The sequence below is a fragment of the Salvelinus alpinus genome, chromosome 14 (assembly GCF_045679555.1).
Source record: "Salvelinus alpinus chromosome 14, SLU_Salpinus.1, whole genome shotgun sequence".
NCBI lineage: Eukaryota > Metazoa > Chordata > Actinopteri > Salmoniformes > Salmonidae > Salvelinus > Salvelinus alpinus.
The window spans coordinates 6,917,355-6,941,845 of NC_092099.1; the positions used below are offsets into that span (position 1 = coordinate 6,917,355).

General features: G+C 41.4%; 1 protein-coding gene across 2 annotated transcripts in view; it reads right to left on the minus strand.

Moving 5' to 3' along the window:
- The window catches only part of tbc1d4 (TBC1 domain family, member 4), a 248,987-nt gene extending 238,514 nt beyond the window's left edge, over nt 1-10,473 (minus strand). For both annotated transcript variants that reach the window (XM_071341978.1, XM_071341976.1), the window contains exon 1: nt 9,398-10,473. In XM_071341978.1, coding sequence (XP_071198079.1) covers nt 9,398-9,820 — 423 coding nt within the window. In that variant the 5' untranslated portion in view covers nt 9,821-10,473. The remainder of the gene's footprint in view (nt 1-9,397) is intronic.
- Nucleotides 10,474-24,491: the final 14,018 nt, after the last annotated feature.

A 24,491-nucleotide genomic window follows, 5' to 3' on the forward strand; every position in this document is an offset into this window, starting at 1 on the left:
AAGTGTGTCTTTTAGATATCGAATCCTTACGAATGCAAGTGTTAAAGTAGGTTTTTTGTTTGATCTTACTTACTGTAATTATTTGCTGCAACTTTTGTATTTGGGTTTTAAATCAAGATAAACTGGAGAAATGATAAACTGGAGAAATGATCCAGGTCCTAAATAAGACCGTTCAGAGTTGAACATTGTAAGAGAGAACTTGAATAAATCGGTTGATACCTTTGTTTCTAATCCATTCATTTCTAATCCCTTAAATATTCAATTCTGAGCAATACATTTTAACAATATTTTTGCATTTCAAAGGTGAGAGGCCTCCAATCTTTTAGAGAGACTGTGTCGTTATACTGTCCCCCTGGCTCCTGCTTCAGTAGAAGAGTAATCAACCCTTATTTTTGTGTGTCAGACAGTTTACAATTTATATGTGAATAATTAAAACATGCGTGGATCTTTCAATAATTTATCAAATGTTTGATATATTTCTATTGCAATGCCATCAAGGCCAGGGGTTTTCCCAGTCAAAAAGGAGTACATTGCCCACTGTAGTGTGTCCTTTGTAATTGTAAGTTTGTGTTGCAGCTAGTTTAACCCGACGTTTAAGGAAAATGATATCACAGCACCATTCAAGTGAAGTTGGAGGAACTTCAAAGGATTTTTAAAATGTATTATAAAATTGTCCCCTGCTGTACTCCCGGTTTACAGGGCCACGCACAACTCCAACACCATTATCAAGTTTGCTGACGACACAATGGGGGTAGGCATGATCACCGGCAACGAGGAGTCAGCCTACAGGGAGGAGGTCGGTAACCTGGCAGTGGTGGCGGAGCAACAACCTCTCCCTCAACGTCAGCAAGACCAAGGAGCTGATCGTGAACTATAGGAAACAGGGTGGCGAGCCCACACCCATCCACATCAAAGGGGTGACAGTAGAGCAGGTAGACAGCTTCAAGTTCCTTGGTGTCCAAATCACTAGACTTAAAATGGTCCAAACACACGCACAGTCGTGAAGAAAGCGCGACAGTGCCTCTTCCCACTCAGGAGGTTGAAAAAGTTTGAGAAGGTTCTACAGCTTAAGCTGTACCATTTCGAGCATATTGACTGGCTGCATCACTGCTTGGTATTGCAATAGCACCAGCCTCAAACTAATTGCACTACAGAGGGTTGTGCAGACAGCCCAGTACATCACTGGGGCCGAGCTCCCTGCCATCCAGAACCTCTATCAGGTGGTGAGAAAATAAGGCCTGGAAAATCAAAGACCCCAACCACCCAAGCCATATACTATTTTCTCTGCTGCAAGAGGTACCGGTGCATCAAGTCTGACACCAAAATTATATCCCAAAGCAAAAAAACTGTTAAATAACTAACAAAATAGCTACATGGACCGAGTTTACCTTGTATGTCAATATTTGCACTGTCTCTATGCACACTGACAGGGCCCCAAACACTCACACATAGTGTCTCTCCAACACCCACACATATGTACATACATTTATACTGACTCTAACACAGCACTGACATGCAAGCTGCTGCTACTCTGTTTATTTTATACCCCGTTGCCTAGTCCCTTTAACCCGATACATATCTACCTCTATCACTCCAGTATCCCTGCACATATACAGTGCATTCGGAAAGTATTCAGACCACTTGAGTTTTTCCATATTTTGTTACAGCCTTTTTCTAAAATTGAATAAATATTTTTTTCTTCTAATCAATCTACATAATACCCCATGACAAAGCAACAATTTTTTTAATTTAAAAAAAGATAGAATTATTAAAAAAAGATAACATTTACATAAGAATTCAGACCCTTCACTCAGTACTTTGTCGAAGCACTTTTGGCAGTGATTACAGCCGAGTCTTCTTGGGTATGACGCTACATGCTTGGCACACCTGTATTTGGGGAGTTTCTCCCATCCTTCTCTGCAGATCCTCTCAAGCCCTGTCAGGTTGGATGGGGAGCATCGCAGCACAGCTATTTCCAGGTCTCTCCAGAGATGTTATTTGCTCCGTTCATCTTTCCCTCAATCCCAGTCCCTGAAAAACATCCCTACAGCATGATGCTACCGTAGAGATGGTGTCAGGTTTCTTCCAGATGTGGCGCTTGGCATTCAGGCCAAAGAGCTCAATCTTCATTTTATCAATCTTGTTTCTCATGGTTTGAGAGTATTTAGGTGCCTTTTGGCAAACTCCAAGCTGGCTGTCATGTGCCTTTTACTGAGGAGTGGCTTCCATCTGGCCACTCTACCATAAAGGCCTGATTGGTGGAGTGCTGCAGAGATGGTTGTCCTTCTGGAAGGTTCTCCCATCTCCACAGAGGAACTCTGGAGCTCTGTCAGAGTGACCAACGGGTTCTTGGTCACCTCCCTGACCAAAGGGCCTTCTCCCATGATTGCTCAGTTTTGTCCGGGAAACTTCTTCCATTCTTCCACTGTGTTCTTGGGGACCTTCAATGCTGCAAAAATATGTTGGTACCCTTCCCTAGATCTGTGCCTCGACACAATCCTGTCTCGGAGCTCTACGAACAATTCCTTCGACATCATGGCTTGGTTTTTGTTCTGACATGCACTGTCAACTGTGGGACCTTATATAGACAGGTGTGTGCCTTTTCAAATCATGTTCAATCAATGGAATTTACCACAGGTGCACTCCAGTCAAGTTAGAAACATCAAGGATGAGCAATGGAAACAGGATGCACCTGAGCTCAATTTCGAGTGTCATAGCAAAGGACCTGAATACTTAAGGTATCCGTTTTATTTTTAATAAATTTGCAAAAGTTTCTAAAAACCCGTTTCACTCTGTCATTATTGGGTAGTGTGTAGCGTAATGAATTAAATTGTACATTTTCCTTCATTTTAGAATAAGGCTGTAACGTAACAAAATGTGGAATATTTTCCAAATGCACTGTAAATAAGGTACTGGAACTGACTTAAATATTTCCTGTATATATGTATGCTTACTTAATTGTGTATTTCATATTTCTCTTGTATTGTTTTGTAGCAATACATTGTTATTATTGCATTGTTGGGTTTTGAATTTGCAAGAAAAGGCATCTCACTGTACTTGTGCATGTGACATTAAAACTTAATTTCTCGCTTGACCAAATCGTTTTTTGGGATGAAGATTTAATTGAATGGCCTGTAAAAACACACTTAAAAAGGCCTCCTATACTTTAAGTGGATACACTGAACCTGTATTACACAATTATTTTTTATTTACTCCTTAGCTTTCATTAATTTACTGTCCGTTAAACTGATCACATTTCCAATATCCCAGCCCTTGTGGAAAGTCTGTCGTAGTTACATGGAGGGCTATAAGCTGATGGTCTGATCGCATTCAATACGTACTTTTTTCCACTTTTGGCACCGTAGAAAAAGGATAGCAGAAAGTAATCAATCCGACTTGCTTGATTTAGCCTCTTTCAAATATAAATTTTATAAAGGTCCGTGTTTTTAAGCCTCAATTTATCGACCACTTCCAACGTGTCCATAATACTTGTAATCTATTTTAGTGCCAAAGGGTGATAATTGGTAGTATGATTGTCTTTACGGTCTTTTGACATATGTTAGCAACTTAATTATTAATTTGGTAATTTCATGCGAAGCCTTAAGATGCATCACCGGTGTTACACAGTTTGTAGTAGGGGAAAGGAAATTTGACTAAAATAACTGATCAAATCAAATGATTAAGTGATTTATTTACAATTTAAGAAGTGTGGTTTGAGCTACTGTGGCCGCCATCTTAGATATTCTATATTTCTGCAGATGTCACCGGTGTTAATGTTCCTTGTAGTTTTAATAGAATAGGTCTGAAGATTTGTCATTTGTGTTACTGGTCACTGGTGTAATTATAGAAATGTTTAAAAAAAATATTCAAGCAAATAATGACTAATCCAAAAACATTAATATTATTGTCAACCTTTTGACTGATTATATATGCAAATTAAAAGTCAAATTACATTGTGGAAAGCCTGAATTGTCATTAACATACACCACCGTTCAAAAGTTTGGGGTCACTTAGAAATGTCCTTGTTTTCCATGAAAATATACATGAAATGAGTTACAAAATTAATAGGAAATAGTCAAGACGTTGACAAGGTAATACATCATTATTTTCAAATGAAATAATTGTGTCCTTCAAACTTTTGACAGTCCTGTCTGGTCCAGCGACGGTGGGTTTGTGCCCATAGGCGACTTTGTTGCCGGTGATGTCTGGTGAGGACCTGCCTTACAACAGGCCTACAAGCCCTCAGTCCAGCCTCTCTCAGCCTATTGCATACACTCTGAGCACTGACGGAGGGATTGTGCATTCCTGGTGTAACTCGGGCAGTTGTTACCATCCTGTACCAGTCCCGCAGGTGTGATGTTCGGATGATCAGCTGTCCGTTCGGTCTCCCTGTAGCACTGTCTTAAGCGTCTCACAGTACGGACATTGCAAGTTATTGCCCTGGCCACATCTGCAGTGCTCATGCCTCCTTGCAGCATGTCTAAAGCACGTTCACACAGATGAGCAGAGACCCTGGGCATCTTTCTTTTGGTCTTTTTCAGAGCCAGTAGAAAGGCCTCTTTAGTGCCCTAAGTTTTCATAACTATCACCTTTATTGCCTACCGTCTGTAAGCTGTTCATGTCTTAACGACCGTTCCACAGGTGCATGTTCATGAATTGTTTATGGATCACAAGCATTGGAAACAGTGTATAAACCTTTTACAATGAAAATCTGTGAAGTTATTTGGATTTTTACGAATTATCTTTGAAAGACAGGGTCCTGAAAAAGGGATGTTTCTTTTTTTGATGAGTTTATTTAATGAAGCTGCCAGTTGAGGACTTGTGAGGCATCTGTTTCTCAAACTAGACACTAATTTACTTGTCCTTTTGCTCAGTTGTGCACCGGGGCCTCCCACTGCTCTTTCTATTCTGGTTAGAGCCAGTTTGTGCTGTTCTGTGAAGTGAGTAGTACACAGCGTTGTACGAGATCTTCCGTTTCTCGCATGGAATAGCCTTCATTTCTCAGAACAAGAATAGACTGACGAGTTTCAGAAGTGCTTTGTTTCTGACCATTTTGAGCCTGTAATTGAACCGACAAATACTGATGCTCCAGATACTCAACTAGTCTAAAGAAGGCCAGTTTTATTGCTTCTTTAATCAGAACAGTTTTCAGCTGTGCTAACAATTGCAAAAGGGTTTTCTAATGATTAATTAGCCTTTTAAAATGATAAACTTGGATTAGCTAACACAACGTGCCATTGAGTGATGGTTGCTGATAATGGGCCTCTGTAGACAGTCCATTAAAAATACAAATAAATCAGCTGTTTCCAGCTACAATAGTAATTTACAACATTAACGATGTCTACATTGTATTCCTAATCAATGATGTTATTTTAAAAAATTTAAATTTTTTGATTTTCTCTCAGAAACAAAAATAACTTTTCTAAGTGACCCCAAACTTTTGAACGGTAGTGTAGTGAAAAAAGGAACAAGTTTTTTAAATTTAATGTAGTTAAAATATCTAAATACATTAAGCTGTCATTTATGTTAATTTACATTGTTAATGGGTTAACTATAATCTGACAAAAAAAGGAATTAAACTTTTTTTTTTAAATTGGCTGGTCAGAAAGCCACCATTTCTGTAGAATGATCAATATACCGTATACCGGGATATTTAGTCATACCAACGGTATGATTTTCAATACAGCTTTGCGGGGGCTGCATACTACGCCACTGCTTATAACTATAAGGGATACTTCGGGATTTTGGCAATGCGGTCCATTATCTCCTTATCCAGAGTCAGATGAAGTTGTGAATACCATTTTTATGTCTCTGCGTGCAGTTTGAAGGAAGTTGCTAACTAGCATTAGCGCAATGACAAAAGGTCTATGTGTAGCTAGTTAGCATTGGCTCACAAAACTACCTCTAACTTCCTTCATACTGGGTACAGACACATAGAAATGGTATCCACAAGTTAATCTGACTGGAAAAAATCCAAAAGAATCCCTTTAACTATATAAGATGTGCCAAATAAATTATATCCAGCCCAGGGCTACAGCTATGCATTTGGTTTGCTAACTTGCTAGCTAAGTGGCAAGATCAAGCTTATTGGTCACAGCAAAGACAATCGAGTCCCTCATGGATCAAGATTAATGTTGCCTAAATAGTTTTGTGGATACAAAAAAAAAGAAATCGCGCCCATTGTGTGCACTTACAGTACTACTGTATACCCTGGTATGAAACAAAACTGGTATGCAAATCTGGATACTGCCCAACCCTAACTTTGACCCTGTTTGAATAGTATAAAATGCATCCTTGATTCTTCCCACCCTTGAAGAAATCCCTGATACAACATGATTTGATAGTTGTGAGAAAGGCTTCCACTGTGTTGCTGTCACCAATCATGTCATGTCTGATCAGTGATTAAGCTACCTCAAAGTACGACGGAAGGATGCATTTTCAAATATATTCAAATGAGGCCACTGTTTTGGCTGAAATAGTCATTGTTCCAACATTTTACCTATATGTGGTGATGCAGAAGGTTAATTATAGCACATGGGGCCACCATGTGCTGAATGCAGGCATTCTTTATTTATTCACCCAGTGACCAATACAACATTTCCCAGACACAGGGAGAGAGGGGTGTGTCAGTGCCAATCTGCCGGCTGCGAGAACTCGACTGGACTCCTAGCCAGGTTAAGGGTCATAGCAACTCCAAGCCATGCATATTGTATTGTTATTTGTGATGCTGTGGCATACAGTGTTGTCTATAAGTAACTAAGTTATTACTTTGTCATTTCATGAACTTTTTCTGACTGATCTAAGACACTGAATGCACATATGCACCAACTCTGAATCCAACCTGTGCTGTCAGATAAGATAATGAGCGTTGAGACTAAAAAGACACTAATCTAGCTAACATTCAATTAGGCTACCAAAGCAAACCTGCTCTAAAGCCATCTAACGTGATCAAGCTAACACATTACACAATTAGAGAATAGATGCAACATATAAGAGAAAAATGCACCATAGGCCTGCCCACATCTATGCATATTCACTCTGTGCTATTGTTCATAATCAATCATCCTTCCGTCAGGGAGCTCTTTCTTCTGAAACGTACCATGACAAGTTGAACATCCCCTTAGCTTGTCTAAGTCTGATAGATGCAGAAGAACGTTAACGCAAGTCCTCAAGCTTGACAAAATCTGTCTACAAGCAATTTCTATAACAAGCACATTCTCAGGAATATCTATTGGAGCTTCTGTGTGTCTCCTAATCGTTCTTTGTCCTGCAAAAGAGCACTCAAATTCAGTGTCCTAAAATAACTCCACTTTTTCCCCTAAGGTAAATAGGGCCTGGGCATGTCTACTCCTATGCAGTGAGCAACACGCCATGCATAGGCCTAGCTGCTCCAGGTGTAGAGTACAACGTGTCAAAACAAAGCACTTCAGAAACACACAGTGATCAATCATTCCTACAAAGGAAAATAAAAGTTGTGTGTGCGTGTGGTAATGGCAATCCGATAAGTGCAGAGAGGTAGCTAGCCAGAGGAACACAGCCCCGTCGTTGTGGGGGAAGGTGCGTTCCTCATGGTCCATCTGGCACGTTTCTACCCAGCCAGTTTAACCTGCATAACATCAACACTAGCAAGCTAAACTGGGGAATGATGCTCATGTTGCCTTGCCTAGTGCTGAAAGTTGTTTTCTTTGGGTGCTGCAATCCGTAGTTCGTAAAAATAACAGTTTACGCGACCTCCGCCAAGGGAGATGTTGTCAGCAACCCCGTCATTATATGCACAATTTGACAGAGGTCACATAGAATGAAGTTACCAAAAAATACGGATTGCTAGCCTCGCAAAGCCACCTGATCCCACAAGCTAACATATTGCAGCACACAAAGAAAATAATGCAACTACACAGGGCAAACATTGATACAAGTTACGCATGAAATAAATTACATTTTTACAAGTATCGACTGATACCGACTCGATGAAGCCGGAGGTAGGCTACACTCTGCCAAAACTCATTGCCTCGCACCATCGGGTATCTTGGAGTTCAGAATTCTTGGCCGGCTACCCCATACCACGTGACTCAAGTGTAAACATGAAGCACAAGCCTGAGAGGCACGCACGCACACGTCAATACAGAATATTGGGCCTATGAATCCCTTGTCAAACACAGTCTGACAAATGTTTGATCCACTCAATCATACAGATACAGCCTTGATCGGGATTATTTTAGCCTATATTTAAATACAGGTTGCCTATTCTATCCTAGCCCTTGATCATGACTCTCAGTTCCATTACGTTACACATAAGAGTCATTGGAGGAAGGCATCTTCTGTACTGGGGAGTGCTGTTAAAAACACTGACGCTCGGTCTGAACATTAACACTCATTGCTTGCGGTACGGTTTTGGAAGCATACGGACATTATTTTTCATATCAGCAAGAAATACATTTTCAAAAAACAAAAAGGTTGAAATTAATGCACACCTTTTACAGCTACAGTTCCCACACACCCATATTTCCATGTTACGCTGCTTGTTTACAGAAAACAGAAAGAAGACAGAGTGGACAACATGTGCTATCGGTGTCTCCGAAACCCTGTGTGTAAACGGAAGACTGCGACTATGTTAAAACGTTAACACAATGCACAATACATGTGTATTTTGCATTTGTGAAATTATTTTGATATGATATGAGAGTAGAGGGGTTGTTTCTAGAAGTATCGGAATTGAGAATCGATTCACATTTAAATTGATTATTTGGCTCTTTTAGCTTTGAGACACTTCTTTAAACAGAGCATGGTAGGTCCTTGGACTATAAGGAGTTAGGCTCCTTTAGTCCATTACTGGGCAAATTCTATCCCAACACCACAATGGACTAAATACTTAATACCAGCTGCAAAATCATGTTTTTATTTACCAATCAATATAGGCGTGTCTTTATTAGGCTATCCGGTGATTCTAAAGAGTGTGTTTGAGGAATCTTTCCAAATACCAGATAACCTTAGCACAGCATTTTATCACTAGGCCTACTACACAGAGGACCACTGTGGTAAAGTTCTGAGTTCTCCAAAGGTTGACTATTGTTTTATAGCTTAAGCTTACCAGTAGCTGGTCCAACAATGTGGCAGTTGTACTTGACCCATTTATAAAGGTTGCTGAATATGGGACCATACCGCCACATTCTTGCAAATTAAAGAATAGGTCGCCATTGTGGCACAATTGGCGTTAGTCAAAACTTGAGTGTACCTGTAAAGACAGCATGATGGCAACATGTTTGGATGTACTGTAGTTCTGACAGTGACATATGTGCCTAAATTATATAAGAACATAGCCCCGGGAAGACGTTTAGGGGTGATTTATCAGGTGGTTCTGCAGCACCCCTACTTCCCTCCGCTATGTATAACAGCCTACCTGGTTGGGGTCGTATGCCCTGAAGACATGGCATGCCATCTCAGACTCCGGGTTGTCGGGCTGACTCCGGATAAGGTAGGCGAAATATGTGAGGTCATTACTGTTGTGGATAAAACGTGAGATGAACTGCGCTTTATGCTCGAAGATGAAGACGGACGAGTTGGCGACATTGTTGGCGGGCACACATCGAATAAACGGTGGGGTGAGCACCAGTTGAACTTCCCTGGCCTGGACGGAACAAGTCTCGCGTCCCGATTCGTTCTTCTCACTTTTCTTCCGGATCTCCGCCACCAACCACGGCAGCATAGGCAGGGTAGTACGCTTGTCCAAGGAGGACCAGCCAATGTACCAGAGAGCAAACTTTTGAATATCTGGCTTCGAGAGATTACTCTCTTTATTCCCTTTGTCATCCCGACCCTCCATCTCCGTTTAATTATAGAACAATGGAGATAAACTATTCACACGCCTAATTGCTGACAATTCTAGCAATTGATGCAGCCCTTAATCGATTAATAACATCGATAATCGATCAATTTGGTTTTGTGCCCAATTCAGCTGATTGGCTAGATACACGCTTGAATATATGTAAACAGTTAATAATCCATCGTTCACGATGAAGTCCTGTTGAGCGGTAAGAAAGTTAGTGCAAAAAAGTAACATAAGCACGCGTTCCTCGTGTCGCTCGAAACTGCAGCACTCGCTTCCCAGATCAGATCCTCACAAGGGGGTTACTGTCGTAACCTAGAAATGACAGCTCCGTTCGTGGTTTACTGGTGTTGCCAGGTCACATTTGTACGAGGACGACGGAGCAGTTCCCAAACGGTGTTGAAGTTTGTGAAGTGTGCTAGAACGTTGCGTCTGGAGCACGGTGTGTAAACTGTGAAAGGCCAGAAGAAAACACCTTTTAAAATGCTGGGTGATTCTCCAAAACCGCAGTTCCAACGAGAGCAGATAGTCCCCTTTGCAAAGACAAGTGTGTCATTTATCACAGGGAAAAAACTATATTTGGCTGTTTATTTAACGTTCTCTTCGGTGCCATGAGCTTGAGATACCGCTGTAATGCAGGCAAGAATAACCAAGTACTTCCGGGTCACGGATTTTTTGAATCCTTCAGAATAAGATTCCCGTCATGTATACTTTGTAAATTAATAAATACGGCGAAAATTAAATATATATTGTGTACTTGTTATAATACAAAGAATAATTTAAAGTATTTCTATGAGATATGTGATTTTTTTTGTTAATGTTTTCAAGCCTAAATGTGGAGTCTGCTGAGGGGCAGACGGCTCATAATAATGGCTGGAACAGTACATCTGGAATGGCATCAAACACATGGAAACCATGTGTTTGGTGTATTTAATACCATTCCACTTATTCCACTCGAGTCGTTCCCACGAGCCCGTCCTCCCCAATTAAGGTGCCACCAACCTCCTGTGGTTCAAAATAATTTGTTGTTGTTTTAAGCTGATTGGCCCCTCTTTAAGGGCCGCAAAATGAACAGTGAGGCTCCTCTGGGCTATACTGTAGATTTGGAAAGTAGAAGTGCTCCTGAGTAGAAAGACAAAACATTCAGGCAATATGTACGGTGTAATATGCATGTCCACTATGAAAAATGTATATTGTGCAATACGAATGAGCTAAATAATTGGGATTTAAATGTGACAGCCTGAATTTAAAATTGATTAAATTTTCATTTTTTATTCACTGGCCTAAACACAATACCCCATAATGTCAAAGTGGAATTATGTCTTTACAAATTAATAAAAAATGAAAAGCTGAAATGTCTTAAGTCAATAAGTATTCAACCCTATTTGTAAATGGCAAGCCTAGATAAGTGTAATAGTGTTAATAATAATAATAATAGTGTTAGTGTTTAACATGATGTTTGAATGACTACCTCATCTCTGTACCCCACACCTGTAAGGTCCCTCAGTAGAGCAGTGAATTTCAAACACAGATTCAACCACAAAGACCAGGGTGGTTTTCCAGTGCCTTGCAAAGAAGGGCACCTATTGGCAGATAGATAAAAAAAATCATAATAATAATAATAGCAGACGTTGAATATCCCTTTGAGCATACTGAAGTTATTAATTACACTTTGGTTGGTGTATCAATACACCCACTCACTACAAAGATACAGGCGTCCTTCAAACTCAGTTGCCAAAGAGAAGGAAAACCACTCAGGGATTTCACCACGAGGCCAATGGTGACTTTAAAACGGTTTAATGGCTGTGATAGGAGAAAACTGAGGAAGGATCAACAACATTGTAATTACTCCACAATACTAACCTAATAATAATGACAGAATGAGAAGGAAGCTTGTACAAAAAAATATTCCAAAACAAGCATCCTGTTTGCAACAAGTCACAAGTAAAACTGCATGGTGGTGACTGTATAATGTTATGGGTATGCTTGTCCTTGGCAAGCACTAGGGAGTTTTTTATGATAAAAATAAACAAAATAGATCAAAGCAGAGAAGAAAAACCTGGTTCAGTCAGCTCTCCAACAGACACTGGGAGACAAAGTCACCTTTCTGCAGGACAATAACCCAAAACAAGGTCAAATATAAACTAGAAAAGATGACGCCAATAGAGATGGCAGCTTCGCTTCAAGTCCTTAGGAAACTGTGCAGTATTTTGTTTTTTATGTATTATTTCTTACATTGTTAGCCCAGAAAACCTTGTGTTATTTCATACAATCGAGAAGAACTATTGGATATCAGAGAGACGTCAACTTACCAGCACAATCAGCACTACGACCAGGAATACGACTTTCCCAAAGCGGAACCTTTGTCTGCACCTCCCAGGGCATTTGAACTGTTTCCAGAGGCCAACCCAAAACAACGCTGCCGGAGAAGAGGGTGCCGGAGCAGTCTTCTAGCGAGGCTTCGGATGCACGCACACGACCCACCGCTCCCAAGTATATTACTTGCTAATGTCCAGTCCCTAGTTAACAAAGTCAACGAAATCTGGGCAAGAGTTGCTTTCCAAAGAGATATCCGGGATTGTAACATACTCTGTTTCACGGAAACATGGCTAGCTGGGGACATGCTGTCGGAGTCCATACAGCCAACGGGATTTTCAGTACATCGCGCCTACAGGAATAAACATCTCTCTGGTAAGAAGAAGGGCGAGGGTGTATGTTTCATGATTAACGACTCATGGTGTAATTGTAACAACATACAGGAACTCAAGTCCTTTTGTTCCCCTGACCTTGAATTCCTCACAATCAAATGCCGTCCGTATTATCTCCCAAGAGAACTCTCCTCGGTTATCGTCACAGCCGTGTATATCCCCCCGCAAGCGGATACCAAGACGGCCATCAAGGAACTTCACTGGACTTTATGCAAACTGGAAACCATATACCCTGAGGCCGCATTTATTGTAGCTGGGGATTTTAACAAAGCTAATTTGAGAACAAGCCTACCTAAATTCTATCAGTATATCGATTGTTGTATATTAGCGAATAACACGCACGACCATTGCTACTCTTACTTCTGCGATGCATACAAGGCCCTCCCTCGCCCTCCTTCTGGCAAATCTGACCATGACTCCATCTTGTTGCTCCCCTCCTTTAGGCAGAAACTTAAACAGGAAGCGCCCGTGCTTAGGTTTATCCAACACTAGTCTGACCAATCAGATTCCACGCTTCAAGATTGCTTTGATCACGTGGACTGGGATATGTTCCGGGTAGCCTCAGATAATAACATTGACGTATGCGCGGACTCGGTGAGCGAGTTTATAAGGACGTGTATAGGAGATGGTGTACCCATTGTGACAATTAAAACCTTCCCTAACCAAAAACCGTGGATTGATGGCAGCATTCGCGCAAAGCTGAAAGCACCTACCACCGCATTCAACCATGGTAAGGCGACTGGAGATATGACCGAATACAAACAGTGTAGTTCTTCCCTCCGTAAGGCAATCAAACAAGCAAAGTGTCAGTATAGATACAAAAGGGGAGTCGCTATTCAATGACTCAAATAAAAGACGTATGTAGCAGCGTCTACAGACAATCACGGATTACAAAAAGACCAGCCCCGTCGCGGACATCGGCGTCTTGCGTCCAGACAAATTAAACTTTGCGCGCTTTGGGGACAATAGAGTGCCACCGACATGGCCTGCTACCAAAGACTGTGGGCTCTCGTTCTCCATGGCCGACGTGAGTAAAACATTTTAACGTTTAAACCCTCGCAAGGCTGCCAGCCCAGACAGCATCCCTAGCCGTGTCCTCGGAACATGCGCAGACCAGCTGGCTAGTGTGTTTACGGACATATTCAATCAATCCCTATCCCAGTCTGCTGTCCCCACATGCTTCAAGATGGCCACCATTGTTCCTGTTCCCAAGAAAGCTAAGGTAACTGAACTAAATGACTATTCATCCCCGTAGCACTCAATTCCGTCATCATGAAGTGCTTTGAGAGGCTAGTCAAGGATCATATCACCTCCACCCTAGACCCACTTCAATTTGCTTACCGCCCCAATAGGTCCACAGACGATGCAATCGCCATCACACTGCCCTATCCCATCTGGACAAGAGGAATACCTATGGAAGAAAGCTGTTCACTGACTACAGCTCAGCATGCAACACCATAACACCCTCCAAACTCATCATTAAGCTTGAGACCCTGGGTCTCGACCCCGCCCTGTGCAACTGAGTCCTGGACTTTCTGACGGGCCGCCCCCAGGTGGTGAATGTAGGAAACAACTTCTCCACTCCGCTGATTCTCAACACTGGGGCCCCAAAAGGGTGAGCTTTCAGCCCCCTCCTGTACTCCCTGTTCACCCACGACTGCGTGGCCTTGCACGCCTCCAACTCAATAATCAAAGTTTGCACACTACACAACAGTGGCAGGCTTGATTAACAAAAATGACGAGACAGCCTACAGGGAGGTGAGGGCCCTCGGAGTGTGGTATCAGGAAATTAACCTCTCACTCAATGTCAACAAAACAAAAGAGATGATCGTGGACTTCAGGGAGCACCCCCTTATCCACATCGATGGGACAGCAGTGGAGAAGGTGGAAAGTTAAGTTCCTCTGTGTTCATATCACGACACACTGAAATGGTCCACGCACACAGACAGTGTGGTGAAGAAGGAGCAACAGCGCCTCTTCAACCTCAGGAGGTTGAAAAATTGTGGCTTGTCCCCGAAAACCCTCACTAACTTTTACAGGTGCACAATTGAGAGCATCCGCAAGGCTCTCTGGAGGGTGGTGTGGTCTGCACAAAGCATCCCTGGGGGAAAACTACCTGCCCTCCTCCAGGACACCTACAGCACCCGATGTCACAGGAAGGCAAAAAAGATCATCAAGGACAATAACCACCCGAGCCACTGCCTGTTCACCCCGCTTCCATCCAGAAGGCGAGGTCAGTACAGGTGCATCAAAGCTGGGACAGAGAGATTCAAAAACAGCTTCTATCGCAAGACCATCAGATTGTTAAACAGCCATCACTAGCACAGAGAGGCGGCTGCCTACATACAGACTTGATATCATTGGCCACTTTAATAAATGGAACACTAGTCACTTTAATAATGCCACTTTAAGAATGTTTACATATCTCGCATTACTCATCTCATATGTACAGTATATAATGTATACTGTATCCTTCACTATCTATTATTTATTATCTATTGCATCTTAGCCGCTCTGTCACTGCTCATCCATATATTTTATACTTATATATTCTTATCCCATTCCTTTATCCCATTCCTTTCCTTTACTAGATTGTGTGTATTAGGTTTTGTAGAATTTGTTAGACATTAGGCGTTGTTGTGAAATTGTTAGATACTGCTGCACTGTCAGTTCTAGAAGCTTAAGCATTTTGCTACACTCGCAATAACATCTGCTAACCATGTGTATGTGACCAATAAAGTTTGATTTAATTTAAATTGATTTGACTGGAGTTGTTTACCAAGATGACATGGAATGCTTCTGACTGGCTTAGTTACAGTTTTGACCTTCTTCAGGATCGTATGATCTAATTTTAGAAGTGATGTGCTCTACCCTGACAGTTGTTTTAACCTCTACCGGATCTGTGCCCCCCCCGCCCACCCCCCAGGATGGTTGAGCTAACATAGGCTAATGTGGTTAGAATGAGGTTGTAAGTAACAAGAAAAAATCCCAGGACATAGACATATCTGATATGGGCAGAAAGCTTAAAACTGCACTGTTCAATTTACAGTAGCTATTACAGGGAAAGAATACCATGCTATTGTTTGAGGAGAGTGCACAGTTATGAACTTGAAAAGTTATTAATAAACCAATTAGGCACATTTGGGCAGTCTTGATACAAAATTCTGAACAGAAATGCAATGGTTCACTGGATCAGTCTAAAACTTTGCACGCACACTGCTGCCATCTAGTGGCCAAAATCTAACTTGCGCCTGGGCTGGAATAATACATTATGGTCTTTCTCTTGCATTTCAAAGATGGTACAAAAAAGGTTGGTTTTGTCTTTGTATTATCTTTTACCAGATCGAATGTGTTATATTCTTCTACATTCATTTCACATTTCCACAAACTTCAAAGTGTTTCCCTTCAAATGGTATCAAGAATATGCATATCCTTGCTTCAATGCCTGAGCTACAGGCAGTTAGATATGTCATTTTAGGCGAAAATTGAAAAAAGGGCGGATCCAAAAGGGGTTTAAAATCGGCTTGACAACCTATGGCAAGACTTGAAAATGGCTGTCTAGCAATGATCGACAACCAACTTGACCATAGCTTGAAAAAAAATTACAAATGATAACGTACTAATATTGTACAATCCAGGTGTGCAAAGCTTTTAGAGACTTACCCAGAAAGACTCACAGCCGTAATCTCAGTCAAAGGTGATTCGAAGGTATTGACTCAGGGGGTTGAATACTTATCTAATCAAGATATACTAGTATATATTTGTTTTTCTATTTTTTTTATATACAAATGATTGAATAGTTCTTCCAATTTGACATGAGTTTTTTATAGATCTTTGACAAAAAAAAAGTCAATTAAATCCATTTTAATACCACTTTGTAACAACTAAATGTGGAAAAATATAAGGGTTGAGAATACAGTACTTTCTGAAGGCACTGTATATATATTATTATAGGCCTAATATGTTTATTAACAGTAGCATTATAAATAATGTTTTGTTATTTGTATTACTGTTGTTGCTATAATAACTATCTAGTAGTCATTACTATCTATTACTATCAAGTAATGATCTCTAGGGTGGCTGGTAGCCTAGCAACTAAGCGGGTTGTGCCAGTAACCAAAAGGTAGTTTTTTCAAGCTGACTGTGAATATATTCATTTATTTTTTTATTTTAAAATCGGTCGATGTGCCCTTGAGCAAGGCACTTTTTTGCTCTTGTATGTCCTCTGAGTAAGAGTCTGCCAAATGACTAAACATGTAAATGTAAAATTACTTTTAATGCTGTTAACTATATGGCCAATGCTATAAAATTATTTGCGCTACTAAGCCTATTCACTTTTTCATTTTTTGATATTGTCAAACAAAATTCTGTCTGCTAACATTTCCTAGTAAAATGTTTAAAGAATTTCGTTTTTAAAATATTTTTGCTAAATGTAAATATTTCTTTGCCAACTTTTATTTTGAAGGGAAATCACTGAGGTCACGGCCTTATTCTTGCTGGCTTCTCAGAGCTCCGTGAGACCAAGGGGAGCAGTAGCTGTGTTGTTTTGGTCAATAGTTGTGTGGTTGTGGTCAGTAGTTGTGTTCCGTAGTGGTCAATAGTAGGTGTGTCGTTCAGTAGTTGTAGTCAGCAGTTGTGGTCAGTCATTGTGTGATTGTGGTCAGTAGTTGTCTGGTTCAGTAGTTGTGTGGTCAGTGGTTGTGTGGCTGCGTTGCTCAACCGGTTCACAAAATTGAATGACCGCAACAGCCCTATCTGAAGGGAATCCGTGATGTCCTCTGCCTCCCCTTGCTGGTGGAGCCCCACTTATGCGATGTCATGACATACTGTACCTGGACCAGCTGTTGAGATGTACCTTTAGTCAAGTAAATCAGGTGTTAAATGATAACATTAAAATGTCCAAAACATTAAGAACACTTTCCTAATATTGAGTATATTCAGAACAGCCTCAATGCGTCAGGACATGGACTCTACATATGGTGTACAAAGCGTTCCACATGGATGTTGGCCCATGTTGACTCCAATGCTTCCCACAGTTGTGTGAAGTTGGCTGGATGTTCTTTGGGTGGTGGACCACTCTTAGTACACACGGGAAATGGTTGAGCGTGAAAAACCCAGCAGCGTTGCAGTTCTTGACACTCAAACCAGTGCGCCTGGCACCTACTTCCATACTCTGTTCAAAAGGCACATCTTTTGTCTTGCCCATTTACCCTCTGAATGGCACACAAAACATCCATGTCTCAATTGTGTCAAGGCTTAAAAATCCTTCTTTAATCTGTCTCCATCCCTTCATCTACACTGATTGAAGTGGATTTAACAAGTGTCATCAATAAGGGATTATAGCTTTCACCTGGTCAGTTTCATGGAAAGAGCAGACATTCCTAATGTTTTGTACACTCAGTGGATAAGCAAGCAAAAAAACAAGAACATAAACATTCTTCCTTAAAAAAGGTCCTCACACAGACATCTGAACTGCCTCAGAGGCACCAAATTATCCAATTTCAACAAACTCTATAGACCATTCCACAAGCAAGGTGCAAAATAGCTAAAGGCAGATTTACTTAACTGTCGAGATCGAAGGGATCTCCAGTTGGCCATCCCTGAGACCGTGTCTGATATCTTCTATTTCTGTAGGTCACATAGAAATGAGGTGTGGTGGTAGTTTATGAAAAGAGGGCTTTGTAAACAAAGCGTGCAATGCATCGATCTACAAGACTTCAGAGGGCCAGCCTACTTTCTGATACAGAGTGCAGTATTGTGCTGAAACTATTTCCTGTAATACATCATAATGCACTATGATAAACTGTGTCCAGTGGCTTCAATAGAGTGGCAGATGCATTCATATATACCAGTGTCACTCACTATTTTTTTTGTAAGGGGGCCACTTTGGGTTGAGACAATCATTCAGGGGGGCTGCACAGATATTTAATTTCTCGTGCTTTTTCTTCCAATATTACCAATTAAGGGAAATTCAGAGCAATAGAGCACATGCAATTGATTTGATGTACAGCACATCACAAATATATACATACAGACATCAAATAGGCTCCATCACATGTATAAGACCCATATTAAAGTGTTACCTCAGTAGTTGGATGAGCAAAAATGTCCCTTCTGCTCCTTGACTGAATTCATTCTAAATGTATAGTCTGTTGTTGCCATCCTTGAGGCAATCCATGTGTGCATTGGTCAGTATGTTTCTCTGTTGTTTCACAATGTTCATTGTTGAAAATGTTGCTTCACACTAATAAGTGCTGACAAAAAAAAAAAAGTCACCTTTTGCACACACTGCTTCAGAAGTGGATACACGGTGTCTGACAAGGCTCCGTAAATGGGTAACAATGTGCAATGTGTCAATTGCAGCTCTACTATCTCTCTATTCCAGCATGGTCCGGACAGAGGGCTGTGACGACTGGGGCCAGAGATGACACTGGCATATGAAAGGGTTCTCAATGAAATTGAATGACGCCATGATATCCTTGAATTTTGACTCATCCAACACACGTACAAATGCATCATAGCTAAAACGTTGCAGTATGTCTGGGCTGGATGTGGTGACTGCTCTGCGTTTTGGGAAATGAACAACTGTCTGTCAGGTTTGAACAGTGTGGTGACTTCATTTTGAAATGCTGTTTTATCTTTCCCTTGGAGCTGGAGATTCAGTGTTCAGGTGGTAGGTGATGTCAGTTTTAAAAAATCTAACATCCACTGTGGATCATCCAGCTCTTGCTCCTCTCCCCTTGCTTGCAACAAATGCACGGATTTGAGGGAGGAGCGAGAAATCTTTCCAAAACTGCCATCTCACCTCATTGTGAAATATCAAGTCGCCATATTCTGTCTGGTATTCCTCCAGCAACTCGCAGAACTGCCGGTGATTAAGTGCACTCGCAATAATAATGTTCACCACGTGCACGATTTGCTGCATCACATTCTGTAAGTCACAGTCTTTGAAGCTCAAAAATAGCCCGGTCAGCCGTGGGCGCAATAGCATACACAGACGTCATCTGCATACAGGTGAACTTTAACTTGTGCCTTGTGTTAAATGAAAGACGCTGAGCATCTAAAAAGAGCTTTCCCCATTTCTCATCCTCAAAAACGAGGTCATCATGTCACTTCATGCAAGCCTCTATACAGATGACCAGATGTTTAAATTCCTTTGTTGAACCAAGAAAATGTAACACCATCTCTCAGGGCTTTGGGTAAGATGGGGTTATTATAGAAAGGTGTTTGTTCATATATAGATATATGCCCTTCTGTTTGTTTACAGGCTTCAATCAATATAGACTCAGAAAAAAAATAAACGTCCCTTTATCAGGACACTGTCTTTCAAAGATAATTTGTAAAAATCCAAATAACTTCACAGATCTTCATTGTAAAGAGTTTAAACACTGTTTCCCATGCTTGTTCAATGAACCATAAACAAAAAATGTATAAACATGCACCTGTGGAATGGTCGTTAAGACACTAACAACTTACAGATGGTAGGCAATTAAGGTCACAGTTATGAAAACTTAGGACACTAAAAGGCCTTTCTACTACCTCTGAAAATCACCAAAAGAAAGATGCCCATGGTCCCTGCTTATCTGCGTGAACGTGCCTTAGGCATGCTGCAAGGAGGCAAGAGGACTGCAGACGTGGACAGGACAATAAATTGCAATGTCCATACTGTGAGACACCCAAGACAGCACTACAGGGAGACAGGACAGACAGCTGATCGTCCTCGCAGTGGCAGACCACGTGTAACAACACCTGCACAGGATCGGTACATCCGAACATCACACCTGCAGGACAGGTACAGGATGGCAACAACAACTGCCGAGTTACAACAGGAACGCACAATCCCTCCATCAGTGCTCAGACTGTCCGCAATAGGCTGAGAGGCTGGACTGAGGGCTTGTAGGCCTGTTGTAAGGCAGGTCCTCACCAGACATCACTGGCAACAACGTTGCCTATGGGCACAAACCCACCGTCACTGGATCAGACAGGAATGGCAAAGAGTGCTTTTTTGACAAGTCACGGTTTTGTCTCACCAGGGGTGATGGTCGGATTCGCGTTTATTATCGAAGGAATGAGTGTTACACCGAGGCCTGTACTCTGGAGCGGGATCGATTTGGAGGTGGAGGGTCCGTCATGGTCTGGGGCGGTGTGTCACAGCATCATCGGACTGAGCTTGTGGTCATCGCAGGCAATAACCTCCAGCATGACAATGCCACCAGCCATACTGCTCGTTCTGTGAGTGATTTCCTGCAAGACAGGAATGTCAGTGTTATGCCATGGGTAGCGAAGAGCCCGGATTTAAATCCCATTGAGCATGTCTGGGACCTGTTGGATCGGAGGGTGAGGGCTAGGGACATTCCCCCCCAAAATGTCCGGGAACTTGTAGGTGTCTTGGTGGAAGAGTGAGGTAACATCACAGCAAGAACTGGCAAATCTGGTGCAGTCCATGAGGAGGAGATGCACTGCAGTACTTAGTATCTGGTGTGGCCACCAGTGCATTGACTGTTACTTTTGATTTTGACCCCCCATTTGTTCAGGGACAAATTATTCAATTTCTGTTAGTCACATGTCTGTGGAACTTGCTCAGTTTATGTCTCAGTTGTTGAATCTTATGTTCATACAAATATTTACACATTAAGTTTGCTGAAAATAAACATAGTTGACAGAGAGTGTTTTTAATTAAAAGGGTTGTTCATGAAACCTAGCAAAGCTTTAGGTGGGCTAATATAAGGTATATATGCCAATTAAACAGAGTAAAAGACACTCTTCATCTGTCTCCAAGAGGGTGAACTTGTTGTATTTTGCCATACCCACACAGCCCCCCTTAGAGTAAGCCCTCCTTCTGAGTATGGTTTGCATGAAGTTGTGAGTTTCACTCTGGGGGAATTCCCTTCCCACAGAAATGAAGAGACCTTCCTATTAAGTTGTTTGAAAAAAACTTTGGGACTAGGAAAGGGCAAGGTTTTAAAAAAAGGTACAAGAATTTTGGTAATATAATCATCTTTACACAACTGACCCGCCCAATAAGAAAAATTGGCAAATTATCAAATTCTTCCCCAACCTTTTTGAGAAGTGGAGTATAGTTCAGTTGATATGTCTTAATCATTTCAGAAGGAATTTTCAATCCAAGATATGTCGTTTTCTGAGGTATCCAAGAAAACGGCTGGTCTAAGATTAGGTTCTGCATAGCTTCCCTGTTTAAAGGCATGATTCTACTCTTCAAACGGTTTATTTTATATCCTGATGAGGTCCCATATTTCTTTCAACATGTCAATTAATGCTCAGAGAGAAATTTCTGGTTTAGTGAGGTAAAGCAAAATGTCATCAGGATATAACGAGACCAGATGTTCGCACCCACCTATACAAACACCGTGGATGGATGGATGAGATCTAAAAGCTTCTGCCAGTGGCTCAATATCCAAAGAAAAAAAAAAGAGGCCTCCAACTGCTCTTAAAAACGCTAGTAAAACTAAATGCATGCTTTTCAACCGTTCGCTGCCCGTACCCGCCCGCCCGACGAGCATCACTACTCTGGATCGAGACTCATATTAAACATCTCCAATCCAAAATTAAATCCAAATATCGGCTTCTTATTTAGCAACAAAGCCTCCTTTCACTCATGCCGCCAAACATACCCTCGTAAAACTGACTATCCTACCGATCCTCGACTTAGGCGATGTCATCTACAAAATAGACTCCAACACTCTACTCTGCAAACTGGAAGCAGTCTATCACAGTGCCATCAGTTTTGTCACCAAAGCCCCATACACCACCCACCACTGCGACCTGTATGCTCTCGTCGGCTGGCCCTCGCTACATATTTGTCGCAAGACCCACTGGCTCCAGGTCATCTATGTCCTTGCTAGGTAAAACTCCACCTTATCTCAGCTCACTGGTCACAATAACAACACCTCCTTTGGCTGCCTTTCCTTCCAGTTCTCTGCTGCCAATGACTGGAACGAATAGCAAAAATCACTGAAGTTGGAGACTTATATCTCCCTCACTAACTTTAAATCAGCAGCTATCTGAGCAGCTAACCAATCGCTGCAGCTGTAAATAGCCCATCCAATCTACCTACCTCATCCCCATATTGTTTTAATTTACTTTTCTGCACACCAGTATTTCTACTTGCACATCATCATCTGCACATCTATCACTCCAGTGTTAATCTGCTAAATTGTAATTACTTTGCTACTATGGCCTATTTATTGCCTTACCGCCTCATGCCATTTGCACACACTGTATATAGACTTTCTTTTTTTCTATTGTGTTGACTGTACGCTTGTTTATTCCATGTAACTCTGTGTTGTTTGTCGCACTGCTTTGCTTTATCTTGGCCAGGTCGCAGTTGTAAATGAGAACTTGTTCTCAACTAGCCTACCTGGTTCAATAAAGGTGAAATAAAAAAAGGTTAAAAAAAAAAATTGTAAACTGTCATGGTCAAAACATAGTAGCAATAGTAGCGAAGATGAGAAGTATGTCCATAATAAAGCGCTGCTCTACCTTCTTAACAGCACTAGCAACAAGGCAGGTCCTACAGGCCCTAGTTTTGTCACACCTGGATGACTGTTCAGTCATGTGGTCAGCATATTTGTTTTTCCTAGAAGGCTAAAGATGGACCAGCCCATCTGGCATTTTCCCCATACTGTCCGTTTCTGGCCAATACTGAAAGCTAACCTTTCAAGGTGCACACACATAAGGGGTCGCAGTTATCAGCAACATATAATAGCTCACACTCTCGCCTGGGATTGGAAAATATATTTGTCTCCTGAATTGAAATGGAACTGACCCCAAAACCAAATGGCTGTCTGTACCAAATGAAACAAATTTAACACATTTTTTAGTCGTTATTTAGTCCATTCGTGATGAAAACGACAGACAACATTACAGATATAAAGACGTAATACCCTGGTCAAAGTGCAAAAAAAATAAGTAAAAGGCAAAGGAATATTTAATGTATACATCAATAAGAATGCATAACACATTACTAAAAGTAACAGCTGCTTTCAGAATCATTCAAAAGATAGAATAAGAGCACGAGTGATTTGGCACAAATAAGAATAATAGGCACCACCAGGTATATTCATGAAATATGTTAGTTAACGCTGCACGCGGGAATTAAAGAGACAACCTGAATGATCTGTTTCTTCCCAAGTGCACACTCACTAGCCTGGCTGACGCAATCCACACGGTACACAGCGAGGGACAGTTGTACCCCGCTGTTCTGGACAGGAGTTTGCTTGTTGGTACAATATCAGAAATAGAGTGAGCTTTTTGTTTCTTGTTTGGATTTGAAAATCCATCCGTTGTAATGGAAGGGGGCGGCGCACGGGGGCTGTGTGTGGCTGTCACCTTGGGTGTTTGTGTGAGACAGAAAGGAGAACCAACCATTATAAGCACAGCCACCTTCATTTGTTACATCGTGCCGACATCAAACAGCCTCCCCAGACTCTGAAGTCAGGAGGACTTTGAGTTAAGAATCAGCCAGACTACACTCACAAACCCGTTCTTAACAATACTACACAGCCCTTTCACAGTTTTCAAAAATCTTTAAAAAATGTTTCCCCCCTACTAATCTACACAACCTGCTCCACATGTTCAAAGTGAAATTTCTATTTTATTTCTAAATTAAAACATTTACACCTCAGAGTTGAGTGGTGGTTTGATGACCATGAAAACTATGTAAATCATATGTCAGTCTTCTGTCACAACATCTCAACCAATTGAACACAGTTCCAGACACTTGCAGAATCTATGCAAAGGTGCATTGAAGCTGTTCTGGCTCGTGGTGGCCCAATAACCTGTATATCCATTGTTTTGTCAAAATTGCTCAAGCTCAGTCAATTTTGTTGGGGTTCATTGATTGACTTAAGACTGGACCACTAAGGAACACGCAATCTCTTGGAAAGCCATTTTGGTGTATTGTCGCACTGAAAAATAAAACTCGATCCCAGGGAAAGGTA